The sequence below is a fragment of the Monopterus albus genome, unplaced genomic scaffold, assembly GCF_001952655.1.
Source record: "Monopterus albus unplaced genomic scaffold, M_albus_1.0 scaffold12.1, whole genome shotgun sequence".
NCBI classification, from domain to species: domain Eukaryota; kingdom Metazoa; phylum Chordata; class Actinopteri; order Synbranchiformes; family Synbranchidae; genus Monopterus; species Monopterus albus.
Genome location: NW_018127892.1, coordinates 621,142 through 634,341, shown reverse-complemented (window position 1 = coordinate 634,341; position 13,200 = coordinate 621,142). Strand labels below are relative to the sequence as shown.

Sequence of the window (13,200 nt, the reverse complement as noted above, 5' to 3'; positions counted from 1 at the left end):
AAATGAGCTTTCTCCGCAGGGCGGCCGGGCGCACCCTTAGAGATAGGGTGAGGAGCTCGGTCACCCAGGAGGAGCTCAGAGTAGAACCGCTGCTCCTCCACATCGAGAGGAGCCAGCTGAGGTGGCTCGGGCATCTGTTTCGGATGCCTCCTGGGCACCTTCCTAGGGAGGTGTTCCGGGCATGTCCCAATGGGAGGAGGCCCCGGGGAAGACCCAGGACACGCTGGAGGGATTATGTCTCTCAGCCGGCCACGGGAACGCCTCGGCATTCCCCTGGAGGAGCTGGAGGAAGTGTCTGGAGAGAGGGAAGTCTGGGTATCTTTGCTTAGACTGCTGCCCCCGCGACCTGGTCCCGGATAAGCGGAGGAAAATGGATGGATGGATGGACAATTGATCCAGCTTCTCTGCTGTAAAGATTGAATGCTTTCTTTGACATACTATATGGCAGTAAACTGAATACATTTGGATTTCAGACCACAGGTCAAATTAAACAAGCAATTTGAACATTATACCATGACTTTTTCATGATAGGACATTTTATAGGCAAAACTATTAAATGACAAAATAATTGGCAGATTAATCAATGGATGGGTGGATGGAACACTGCAGCCCTATAGATGAGATCAGAAAACATGGTATCTGCCTGTTTGTAGCCCAGCCTGGCAGACTGAGGTACTGTGAATGAAAATAAGTATCTGATGCTATCTGGTCTTTTTTTTTTAACAGTACAGTAATTTGTAAACCAGCCTAAAGAGCATCTGGAGAGATGACGCTACAGAAATACTAGCATGTTTGATTTCTTTGGTTGACAGTAAAAGTCCAATGGATGAGATTAAAATTACAGAGGGAGGAGGGCAATGAAATCTTCATTGTACTCAGTACGCTTCATTTTTCATTGCCACAGCATGTTCAGCTTTTCAAGGATCTTGTTCTCTTGAAGGACTTTTTATTCACATTGTTTTCCAGATATTATATACTAGTGAGAGGATGGTTCTATCTTTGGTGAGCAAGAAATATTTTTGACTTACTCAATTTTTGCACAAAAGCTAAATTTCACAATGAGGAAATAAGATGCAGTAGGAGGACATGGAAAAAAAGAGAGAGAGATCCACTTTTTCTGAAAAACATCAGGTCATTGCAATTGTTATTACTGGGGTTGTTTAAAATGTCCTAGATATGACATCTGGATGAGATTACAGTCACTGACCAGTGCACGTAATGTTGAAGTCATCCCACCAGTTTGATGGGGATAGTGTTTGTCAGTAGAAGCACAGTGCACTCATGTGTGCACAACTATAATCACAACATTGCTGTTTTATGTCATTTCAGTGCACTTGTAACCATCAGACTTATTTCAAATGAATTTCAGTTACATGTTTGATAGAAGTTTTTTACAGTTGGTAAGAATGTGTCTACTGTGCATGGGTCGACTAAGAAGGACAATAGAAAATACTGTGTTTACTGCGTCTTAACTTTAAGATGGTTAAGAAATCACTGAACATATTGTGGAGCTGCAATCATGTAGCTTCCTGCCAGTCCAATTATCTTTTATTTTGTTCAATAATTAAAGCATGGTTTGACATGAAAGCTTGTAAAAGTACCTCACAAGAAATGCCATTTACAAACACCCTCTCATCTCCTCAAACATGCGATGAGATCTCTCATGATTAACAGCTGCCATGCTGACAGCAGTGTCACAGATTTCTCCAGATGTTAAATTCAGCCATATTTCCCTCTGTTGCAGTGGTGGTAAGTCAGGCGCTGAGGGTATTTGTTTAAATTTCTATTCTCTCCTCCCTGACTTTTGCATCCTTGAACAGGAATGACTTAAAACACATATTTATGAGACCAAATGTGCAAACTCCCGTGGAGCCACTTTTTTTTTTTTGTTCTATCACAGAAAACTCCACTGCTCCTTAGTAAATATGAACACACACACACACACACAGTTTCACAGTTTAGCACCAGAAAATGAGCTGCAGATCCTTCATAAATAGCCCCCTTAGTCTGCAGCATCTCTGACCCAAGTCACTACAAGAACTAAATCTGATCAACTAGCCTGACACAATGATAGTCTCGGAAGACAAAAGTATCCTGATCCTGGCCTTATTTATTAGAAAATTCAGAATGGTAAGCTCTGTGTGATCAAGAGGAATTGTTAGAGCAGATTGTTAAAATGTTTTAATAAATGTCTTACCAAGTACTCTGTTATCCTTTGATATTTTAAAATATTATCATCACAACAGCAGGTTAGCTCATTTACATACAGCCTATCAGCATTTTAGTTTCATATTGGCACGTCACTCAAAGTCTGATTGACCTGCCACTCTGCAGTGCCAGACGTGGCACTATGCAAACCTTGCTGCGGTGTTGACATATTCACACAGACAACGATTTCTCAAGGACAGTGAAAGCAAACTGCAGTCGTGTAGCTTTACATGCTCACCCTGCACAACAGTGCACAGTAGTATCAGAAACATTTCTTTTTCTTTTTTTTAAGCTGTCGAATGAGACAGCTGGGCTGTTGCTGGGCATCTAATGATCAAGACACACACAGCAAACAGAACACTGCCAACATCATGTGTTATGTGGAAAAAGGAGACAGCAAACTCTGCAGGTAAAACTTAAAACAAAAGATGCTAGATCTAATCATTAAGAAATTGATGGGTATTTTCTCAGCTGATTGCATTGCTGTCTGGGTTAGTTGTTGACTTCTATGATCTGATAAAGAAAGCATCTGATTAATTTTACCATTTGTCAGTCCTGAATATCTTGTTAAGCCCTGAATATAGCACAGCTGTGTTATGTTTACAGTTGCTGAAAAGGAATAAATCTTGTTCATATAATTTGTTCTGGCTGCATATATCAGGCTTTCTGATACTAATACAACCAGCAGCTGTGTAGGAGAGACACACTAGAGCTACATCTACCATATACAGTCAGCATCGATGTGTAATAGACCTTGGAGTCTTGCCTATTTGAGCTGAACCAAACTTTCAAACCCAAACATATTTTTCACACAGCCAGTGTTTTGTTTATTTTTATTTACCTGCTTTAACATATTATGCCAACAAGAGTCTATGTGATTGTGTCCAAAAATAGTGTCGGCTTCCTGACTGACAGCCTTAACCTTTCACATGTGACTGTAAAGCACTCAGTAATTCATTTATGTGGCATCACAGAAGGTTAATCCTTTCAGAACATATGCCTGAAAAGCTCAGGCTCTAGCAGTGCTTGAATATAAAAGGAAATTTAAATAGCAGAGCCATTTAAAACATTGTATTTCACTTGTATGTATTGATAATGGTAGTAGTTTGAATTTTAGTCCAATTATATCCAGTGCCTTTTTCAGAGGACGCTCATTATTTTCATTACTTTATATAATTACATCTCTTGCGGCCCTGCTTTACATAGAGCAGTAATAGGTTAAGTTCTTGGCTCAAGAGCACCTGCATCTGGCAGCTATTTAGATGGAAGTATGTGCACTCATCCATTTTATACTCCACTGCCTCCCCCGTATTTCATTTATACTCCTGATTAGGTTTTACATAGCGTCTCAGCCCCCTTCACCTATTGCACACTTTTACATTTTTGCAAATTTATTTAAAATCATAAACTGAAATCTCTCATTTACAAATGTATTCAGACCCTTTTTTGTGATATCCCAGACTCTTTGCTTTGCGATGTGTCTAGGACTTGACTGGAATCCACCTGAACTGACTGGACATAGGAAGACACACCTCTGCATATAAGGTCCCACAGCTCATGCTGCATGAAGCATGAGGAATTCTCTACAGACCTGTTTGATGTATATGAAGCTGGTCACCCATTATTATTTCCAACTAGAAACAAGGCTGGTTAGTAGTTGCGTTATAGCTAGGTTTGGGATGCCGAGGAGTATTTGTTCCCTGTCCTCTTCAATACCCACACTGGCCCTGATGTGGTGGTAATGCAATATGGATTTTTCTTTCTACACTTAGCTTCCCATCATACAAACACATCGAGCAGAGGAGCTGTTCCAGTGTTGTTACCTTTTCAGTCAATGGCCACTTTTCTAGTCAGAGTCCTCTGACAGACTGATAGGTCAAACATGCTAGTGTGAAGCTGTTGTATGTAGGGATATACAGTATATAAATTACCCACAAGCTGTGCAGTGTTTATGGCTGGTTTCTTCAATCAGTGAGGTTTCTGGGTTCTTTCTAACATTTGACTTGTTTTGGCCCATTTCTTTTAATTCTCCTGGCCATTTTCCAAATACACCTTAATGTATGGATTCATTTTTCCTTTCTTTCACTCCATTAGATTTCATTCATTTTACCATGACACCATTGACAGCAACATGCAAAAACGTGTAGAAGTAGATAATCAAACACAGTGAATATTACATTTAGTGGGGCTGGTGGTTTTTTTAATGTTTCCTTATTTTTCACAAATTTCATATCGAGACTAAAACAACAATAAATTTTATTTTAGGCCGCCCACCAAGAGCCAGTGTTTGTCAGAAGTTTCTTCTGTTAAAGGGAGTTTTTCCTCCCTGCTGTTTCCAAGTGCTTGTTCAAGGAGGATTTGTTGGGTTTTAATCTATAATATTAATAATAATAATAATAGTAAGTTCTAGACACGACTTTGTAAAGTGTCCTGAGATGACTTTTGTTGTGATTTGGTGCTATACAAATAAAACAAAATTGAATTGAATAATGTATGGACCAGTCCTTGGACCATCACTGCACATAAGAACATGACAAGCTAGTGGATTAGTGTAAGCAACGCAAAGATCACATGTATGTGTAGTTGACTCTTTCTTACTTAAGATTGTAAAAAGTGATGGCTGTTCTTTGCCTTCTGAGCTCTTTCTGGCATGAGACATACTCCATGTATTTCATGGTGAAGAAACAGTGCAGTGGTATAGCATACTGATGTGTTATTAATAGTTTTCAGACAACAATGGAGGTGTGCGCCTCAGATGAGTCAGCAAAACCAGGTTCTGGAATGGATTCGCAGATATTATTCATCTACTAATGCACAGCGGAACAGTGGTTAGCGCTGTTGCCTCACAGCAGGAAGGTTCCAGATTCGAGCCCCTGCCGACCTGGTGGAGTTTGCATATTCTCCCTGTGCCTGCGTGGGTTTTCTCTGGGTGTTCCAGTTTTCTCCCAAAGACATGTTGATCGGCGACTCTAAATTATACATTATCTGGAAGGGCATCCAGCGTAGAACCATGTTAAGTTTAATGTGCGCATCATCAGTTTGGTGGGAGCTGATGATTTGCTGTGGCGACCCCTAATGGGAACACCCGAAAGTAGAAGAAGATTGATCTACTAATGCATGTGTGTTTGGTGTCCCACCACATACGGCTATTTATTCAGTAGGTCACATCCAGAGATGAATGCAGACAGATGTTGACTGTGGCTGAATCAGGGCTTTGTATAAAGAGAGGTATTTGACATTGAACTTTTGAGCTGATGGTGGCTCTGGAGCCACAGGGTTCACCCAAGTTATTAGAATTCATCATGAGGGCAAATGTGTGAATGTCTTCGCCAAATTTCATGGCAATATTTTCAGCAGTTGTTGAGATATCTTTTTCAGAACCACAGAAGAACCTCAGGGGATCAGTCAGTCAGTAAGCAGAATACTCAGATGGATGTCTGTATATAATGTAATGGAAGTTATTGCAGTAGTTACCGAGATGTTTTGTTCTGGACCAAAGTGGTGAATTGATTAACACTTCCATCCTTAGAGCCACACTGTTAGATCCAAACTATCGAACTGTTGTTCCTTTAATATGCTGTAATTGGTGCTTTACAAACCCACAGTGGGACCTGTGCAGAGTGCTAAAATAATTGTGATGGCATACGCAGGTAGTCCTACTTGATAATCAGGAAGGTTATGCAAATAAATTCTATACAGCTACAACTAGCAGATACATGGAATTTTAAATGTGCAAATAGTAGTGTAAAAAGGTCAGTGTGCAAAATAACCCACTTTGTGCTGTTTCTTCTATGATGAGCTGGTGAAGTGGAGAATTTCTGTCCAGTTTGGAGCAGGAAGTGTTTGCACTGCAGAAACACAAGTAGCTCTCAGCAGCAAAGGAGAGATGTTACCTAAGTGCATAAAAAAGCACTTTGGGGTGACATAACAAGTTATGCATCTGAGAAAAATAAAAATCACTGATGATTTCAGGGGATGAATCAAAACCCAGCCTGCTGTAAAATGATGCCTCTGTGTAGCCTCAATGACCTCACAGGAAATTGAAGTTAAACACTGTGTTTGATTGTTTTGTTCCTGTGGAATAGCAGTTTTCCCATAATCATTATCCCTTATCATATGACAAAATAAAGGTAAAAAAAAATCATATTTTAGCACAGGAGTAGTTTGAACAGTACAGAGCTGATTCTGCCATTGTGTAAAAAAACAATCCTCTTGCTTATTTAATTTAAACCTGTGCTTGGTTCTAAGTTGGAGAGAAAATTACAATTTCAAATGGTCAAGTTTTCCTTCTTCGCACACAGCTTGACACATCTCTGCTGCTGCAGTGAGCATGTTATATTCAGGCAAAATGAACAGAAACAACTTCACATTTCAGAAATACAATATATACAGGAAGTAACAAGATGGGTGTTTTATGTAACGGCAGAATGTGATTTGTTCTTGTTCATTTGAGCTTCAAGTATCATAATTATTATGCAAATACTGTAGAACACTTATTTTAAGGGGAGTTTATCGCAACAGAACAGATTTTAAAGAAAGTGTACTGAGTTAATTGCCATGTATCCTTCATGCTTCTTTTTCCTAAAGAAGCCACAGAACTCAGGTCGCAGTACGTCTGCCAGGAAACCAGACAGGCAAGACAAATACATTCCCTCACTCTCACTCTCTGACCCGGCGTGATGAGTTCGTCTGTCATGACCTTGTGAAGAGAAGCCAGTAGCTGTCCTTCTGCCTGATGGGGCAATGCTCCATGCACCTGTGCACACTGCAACGTGCCTCAGTAGCCGTGCCTCTTGTAACTATAAACTCTCTCTCTTCTGTGGTTTCTTCTGATTATGCAGCTAAAATACACACTGGAGGTTTTCCTTCCATTCTGCACCACCTCTCCTGAAATGTGAAGCTTCACCTTGTAAAACAGAAGCTGTTTCTGATTCTGTTCTTCCAAATCTCACCTTTGCCCTGCTTTGGCTCTGCTATCAGATCCTAGGGAATCGATGGGCAGCTGGTAAGAGGACCCCTGCTTCGCCCTCAGTGAAGCGAGCACTAATTATCAACTCAGGCCAAGTAGCACCAGCGAGATTCTGCTCTTCTTTTTCTTTTGGTGATGGACCTCTACCCGATGCAGACCTAAGTTAGATCTTTAAAACAGGAGTGTGTGTTGGAATTGGCAGGAAAGCATAAACTGATGTAACACAGGCCATTAATTCAGTCTGGTTCAATGTCTTTTGGCCTTTTGCTCTAAAAGCATATTTTAATGAAGACTTAATTGAAGTGTGAAAGTACGACACTTTTAACAGTGCAATTGTTCATCATAATATTTAATACATAACAGTGATTACCCCAAGTGTGTATACTCTGCACCAAAGGGGTGCTGAATCCACCAGCATGAACACAGAAACACATGATTTGTTGATATCAGATTACCAGGTCTCACTTGTTGGGATTCTTTACTCTGTTCTTTCACTGTGCTGAAGATTTTATTACTGTCTTCTCCACACTTCACATTTACATTACCTTCAGGATGTACTCAGGCCCCTTCAGCTTTTGTTCTGTTGGCTATAGATTTAAATGGATAACTTTACCATTTTTGTGCATCAGCCTACACTCAAAAACCTTTAGTGACAAATTGTGAATTGTGGGACCTTAAATACACATGCCTGTGCGCCTTTCTAAACTATGTCCAAGGTAGACTACAGTCAAATTCTAGACATATCTCAAAGACAATTAAAGCAAAAAAGATGCACCTAACCATAGTTTGGGGTGTCACAACAAAGGGTCTGAATACCTGAATGAATGAATCAATGAATGAATCAGTGAATGAACGAGACATGCCAGTTTTTGATTTTCATGACATTTGCAAAAAAAAAAAAAAAAAAAAAAAAATTCATTTTGTCATTATGGGTCATTGAGTGTCGTGTTGATTAATGGGCAAAATTTTTATCTACAACACAGTAATGTGTGTGAAATGTGAAGGGGTCTGAATATTTCTTGAGGTCACTGCAAGTAGTGATGTTACCTTGTTTGGGCAATTTTTTATGTGAGATCAGTAGTTCAGGCATGGATACGATGTCTCCTGGATGCCTTCGAGTGAGGTAACTGTAGGTACAACCCTATCCCTACAACCTTTTAGAAGCTAATATCTTTTCACTGCTGCCAGTGCTGTTCAGTGTACCTGGGTCACTGGAGGCTTCGACAGCACTGCTCCACATTACGATGAGTTTTCGGAGCATATTTTTACTACAAAAAGGAAAAAAAACTACATATTGTAACTTTATTTTGCTGACTACAAAAATGCAATGTTATGATTTAACTAGGGGGTGGTCTGATCACACTTTTCTCTCCTAAAACTAATTCCAATATCAGAATTCAGTTTATTGGCTGACTCAAAAAAATACCAATCGAATATCAATGTTCTTTTTACTTTTCAACTTTCACTTCTGTGTTCCAGTCTGTGTGAGGCAGACTGGGTCATTCATGAGGCTGTAACTACACATTGCTTATTACTGTAACTATGAAGCAGTTTGACACCAGCAAAGTCATTGTTTTTAGTCCGTGTACACATTTAATTGTTTTGTTCTAAAACAACTAGTGACAAAAAATTGGATTTTCCATTTGTTGTTCAGTGGCACCCTGATGACCTGTAGGATTTATGGCACTGACCATGAACCAAAATGTCCTCAGTTTACTGTACGTATATTCAGTTGAGGAGCTATGTTGCATGTCACCCTTGTCTTTCTCTTCCCTTTCATGTCTGTATTTTGTAGTTGCGATAATTTTCTTCTTATTAATATTGCGATAACAGGTTTTTTATTTTTTGGCCACTTGAGAACAGTGAGAACCTGTTGTCAACACAACACTAATGTTTCATCACATTTTAAGTTGAAATGGCAAACTTGTAAGCAAACTGTGGCATAGTTATACAGTACTGTACATCCAGCAGTAGCAGATTAACACCGTCATTCATTTGGAGTTGTGTTTGTATCCACATTATTTTCTGTGTTTGGACTCTACTGATTCCTGAAGGAAGTGTCTCTCGCTTCAGCTGCACTATTATGTTCATCAACTAGCTGCCAACTAGCTGTCCTGCAGGGCGCAGCCAAGCAAAATGCTATGAACAGTGAGAGTGAATCAAAACAGCAAAGTTAACAGCTAAAGAGATGTACTGTAGGTGATAATTCTTTGCTCATCACTAGAAGCAACCCCTGCCTCATTGTCACATTGTTTTCATATTGTCATTTGAGACACTGTTGTTAAAAACTATATTGATTATAGCCACTGCAACACAAATGTGTGCATTATACAGTACCTTTCAAATGGCTGATTCCTGGTAAAAGAGAATAGTATGTTCTGGTTGACTGACAGCTGAGGCCCTGAGGAGACAATATTGAAACAAGAATCAGCAACTTTCATTCTACCTGAATTACAGTTTTCCCCTTTCTCTCCTCCAGAGTCGGAAACACGCCAACAAAGTACGGCTCTATTACATGCTACATCCTGTGGATGGAGGCTGCCCTGCCAAGAAGCTCAGAACAGACAATGTGAGTCCACTGTGTGCTCTACATCTTACACTCCATCTTGCTGTACATCTCCCCACAGTCTCAGTAATCAGTGAGAAACACCACAGCTGCCAGTCTCACACAGAAACCTTTGTTGTTACAGCAGTGTCACATTTGTAAAGCAGTGAACAATGTGACAATGACTAAGACGCTATGGTTGGATGCCACAGGATGCCACCAAATATGCTTTTTACATCCACTTTGTGGCTTCGTCCAGTCAGATATGCTGTGTTGAGATTTCATGGTGCATATAGATTTTATGTCAGTGTCACAGTGAAAGAAGCTTTTCAAGTAGAATTTAGGGAGATGGAGGAGGTGAGCAGAGGCTGCACTGGAGAGTACTGGAGTGGAAGGACAGAGTTTTCTGTTGTGGGAATTTACTGGGAGTTGGCCAGATGTCAGTCTGGAAATCTGAGAAGCTGGATCTGGTAAGGAGACACTGTGGCTTTGTCTTGCTTCCTCAGCTCATCAGCCAGTTCTGCTCTTTTGTTTCTCTTTCACTGTATATTTTCCTTCTGACCCATCACTCTCTAATATGCCTTGCTCTCCTTTTTTGGTCTCATCTAATGTTTTCCCTGTCATTCCTCTGCTTATCTGTGTTCCCCATTCCCTAGTCTTGGTTTTTATTTAGCTTTTCTTTTCTTTTCTATTTGATATCATTTCATCTCCACTACTTTCTGTTTAACCTTCTCCTCCTTTTTCTGGTGTTCCTTTCCTGTACTGTGTTTTAATTCCTTTCCTCTATTGTTTCCTCTGCTTTCCTTTCCTTCTCTTTCTGCTACTTTCTATCCTTTCCTTTCAGCTACTTTCCTTTTGTTTTCCTTCCTTTCACCCCTCTACTATTTTTCTAACCTTTCTACTACTTTTCTGTAATTTTCTTTTTTCAATTCTGTCCTTCCCTTTTCTGTTCTGTTAAAATCTGCGTTCTTCTTCTCTACTTCCGACCTCTGACTTCCTTTCCGATCCTTTTCATACCCTTTCTTCACTCCTATTTTCTTTTTGACTTTCATACTCTTATTTTCTCCTTGCTTTCATCCCTGTCACTTCCTTTATGATTCGTCACCTTTTTTAGTATCTCTACTCCAATTTCATTGCTGTCCTTCTTTTTCTTCAGTCATTGTTATATCTTTATCTCTGTTTAGTTTTTCTCTATATTTTCCTCCTTTTTCCCCCACGTCTTCTTTTCTCATTTTTTCCTTCCTTACATTTCTCCTACTTTCTGCCACTGTGTATTTGATATGAAGTTTTTTCTTTTTGCATCTTCTGCTGATGCTTGTACTGTATCACTCACACTAAAGCCATGTGGAATCAAAATGATGGGTGATGGGCCTTGAGTGTGGGGACATGGATGTCACAGCCCATCATTCTTTCACTTTCTTTGGTGCATCCCATTACCTTCTTGTCAGGCCACACAGGCACAACATTGACCATTTGTTATACAATGTCATACTTCATTCTGGTCTTTCATCACCTGGCTATTTTAATTACTTGTTTTGTAATGTTTACATTTGAATTATTGAGACATGTTCTTGAGAGTTTAGTTTTTTTTTGGGGGGGGGGGTCTGCTTTCTACAGCCTGTGTTAACAGGGTTGCTAGGGAAATTGGTTCCTTCACGGCTACAGTTGTTTTCCCAGAATCCATCCATCCTGCTGCATCACTAAGCAAGGCAGTTATAAGGAAAAGGGCTTGAGCTTGGCAGGCTAGTTCACGTGATGTGATGGCTTGTGTTATCTAAAGGCCTTGGTGTGGGGGATGGTTCGGCTTGGGGCTTTCTGTGCAGGTCTGTGATGTAAAGGTCTAGGAACTGCTTTGATCTGCTGAAAGCTAGAATCAGCTCTGAAAGAGTATGAAGGGACATTCTGATGGAGGAGTATAGTTACTTTCAAACCATGATCTCTATTATATTTCCAGTGTAAAATTTATATAGTAGCTGATGCCAGATTCATTATCACAAAATCTCCACACAAGGAGACTGCTATGTTGAATTAGAAAGATCTTCATGTACCTTGTCTGTTTATCAATTTACATAGGCACTACATGAAAGTTTAAATGATTGCCATGCTTATTAAAGTGGTTCTAACTTTCACCCTCTAGCTTTCGATCATTAGAGAGTGAGTGCCAGAACAAGCTCAGATGGTAGTCCCCCTCCTCTCTCTCTGCTCCTCTTTGCCCCTCCTGCCCTGTCTGTGAAACTACATCATATGTGGTTACAACAGTCGGAGACAGACTCAGCATTCAGGCAGCTCAGAAGTAAAAACCAGCTCCAGAACTATGTACGGAACATAGCCCATAAAGCCCCTGGTTTTCGGTGCCCTTGCAGCAACACAGATCTTTTTTCCTACCAAAAGTAGTATCCATCCATTCATCCATCCATTTTCTTACACTTATCTGGGGTTGGGCCGCAGTGGCAGCAGGTTCAGTAAGGTAGTCCAGATGTCCATCTCCCCAGTGACATGTTCCAGCATCTCTGGCAGGGTTCTGAGGTGTTCCCAGGCCAGATGGGATATATAATCTCTCCAGCATTTTCTGGGTCTACCCCGGGGTCTCCTACCAGTTGGACGCTGCCAGAAGACCTCCAAAGGGAGGCACCATGGAGGCATCCTGATGCCCAAACCACCCCAACTGGCTCATTTCAATGTGAAGGAGCAGTGGTTCTATTCTGAGTCCCTTCTGGATGTCCGAGCTCCACACCCTATCTCTAAGGGTAAATCTGGCCACCCTATGAAGGAAACTCATTTTGGGTGCTTGTATTCACGATCTTATTCTTTCGGTCATTACCCACAACTCATGACCATAGGAGAGGGTTGGAGTGTAGACTGACTAGTAAATTGAGAGCTTCACCACAATGGTCTGGTACAACATCTGCATTATTGCTAATGCAGCCCCTATCCGCCTGTCAATCTTACGCTTGATTTTGTTCTCACTCGTGAACAATATACTTAAACTCCTTCACTTGGGGCAGCAACTCACTCCCAACATGGAGGGTGCTCCTGCAGAGGACCATGGCCTCAGATTTAGAGGTACTAACACTCATCATCACTGCCTGTGAAGCTGCAAACTGCCCAAGTGTGTGCTGGAGGTCACGGTCAGATAAAACCAACAAAAACACATCATTGGCAAATAGATGCAATTCTGAGGTCCCCAGGCACTCACCTCCCTCTGGCTGCACCTTGAGATCCTATCCATAAAGATCACAAAGAGGATTGGTGACAAGGGAAAACCCTGACAAAGACCAACACCAACTGGGAACATGTTTGACTTTTTGACTCCTTACGCTCTCAGTGCAACGCTGCACAGGGGTTGGACTTATCCTTGCATGTCTGATCTCATAGATGGATGTGACATTACAACAATCACAGTGTCAGCACTGCTAAACCATCACCCTAGTCCAACTCAAGGCAATTGTTGTTGTTGTTTTCCCCATATCACTAGCTT

General features: G+C 40.7%; 1 protein-coding gene across 1 annotated transcript in view; it reads left to right on the top strand.

Moving 5' to 3' along the window:
- The window catches only part of zmat4a (zinc finger, matrin-type 4a), a 142,350-nt gene that overhangs the window by 52,676 nt on the left and 76,474 nt on the right, over nt 1-13,200 (top strand). The window contains exon 3 of the mRNA XM_020590264.1: nt 9,657-9,746. Within this exon, the coding sequence (XP_020445920.1) occupies nt 9,657-9,746 (90 nt within the window). The remainder of the gene's footprint in view (nt 1-9,656; nt 9,747-13,200) is intronic.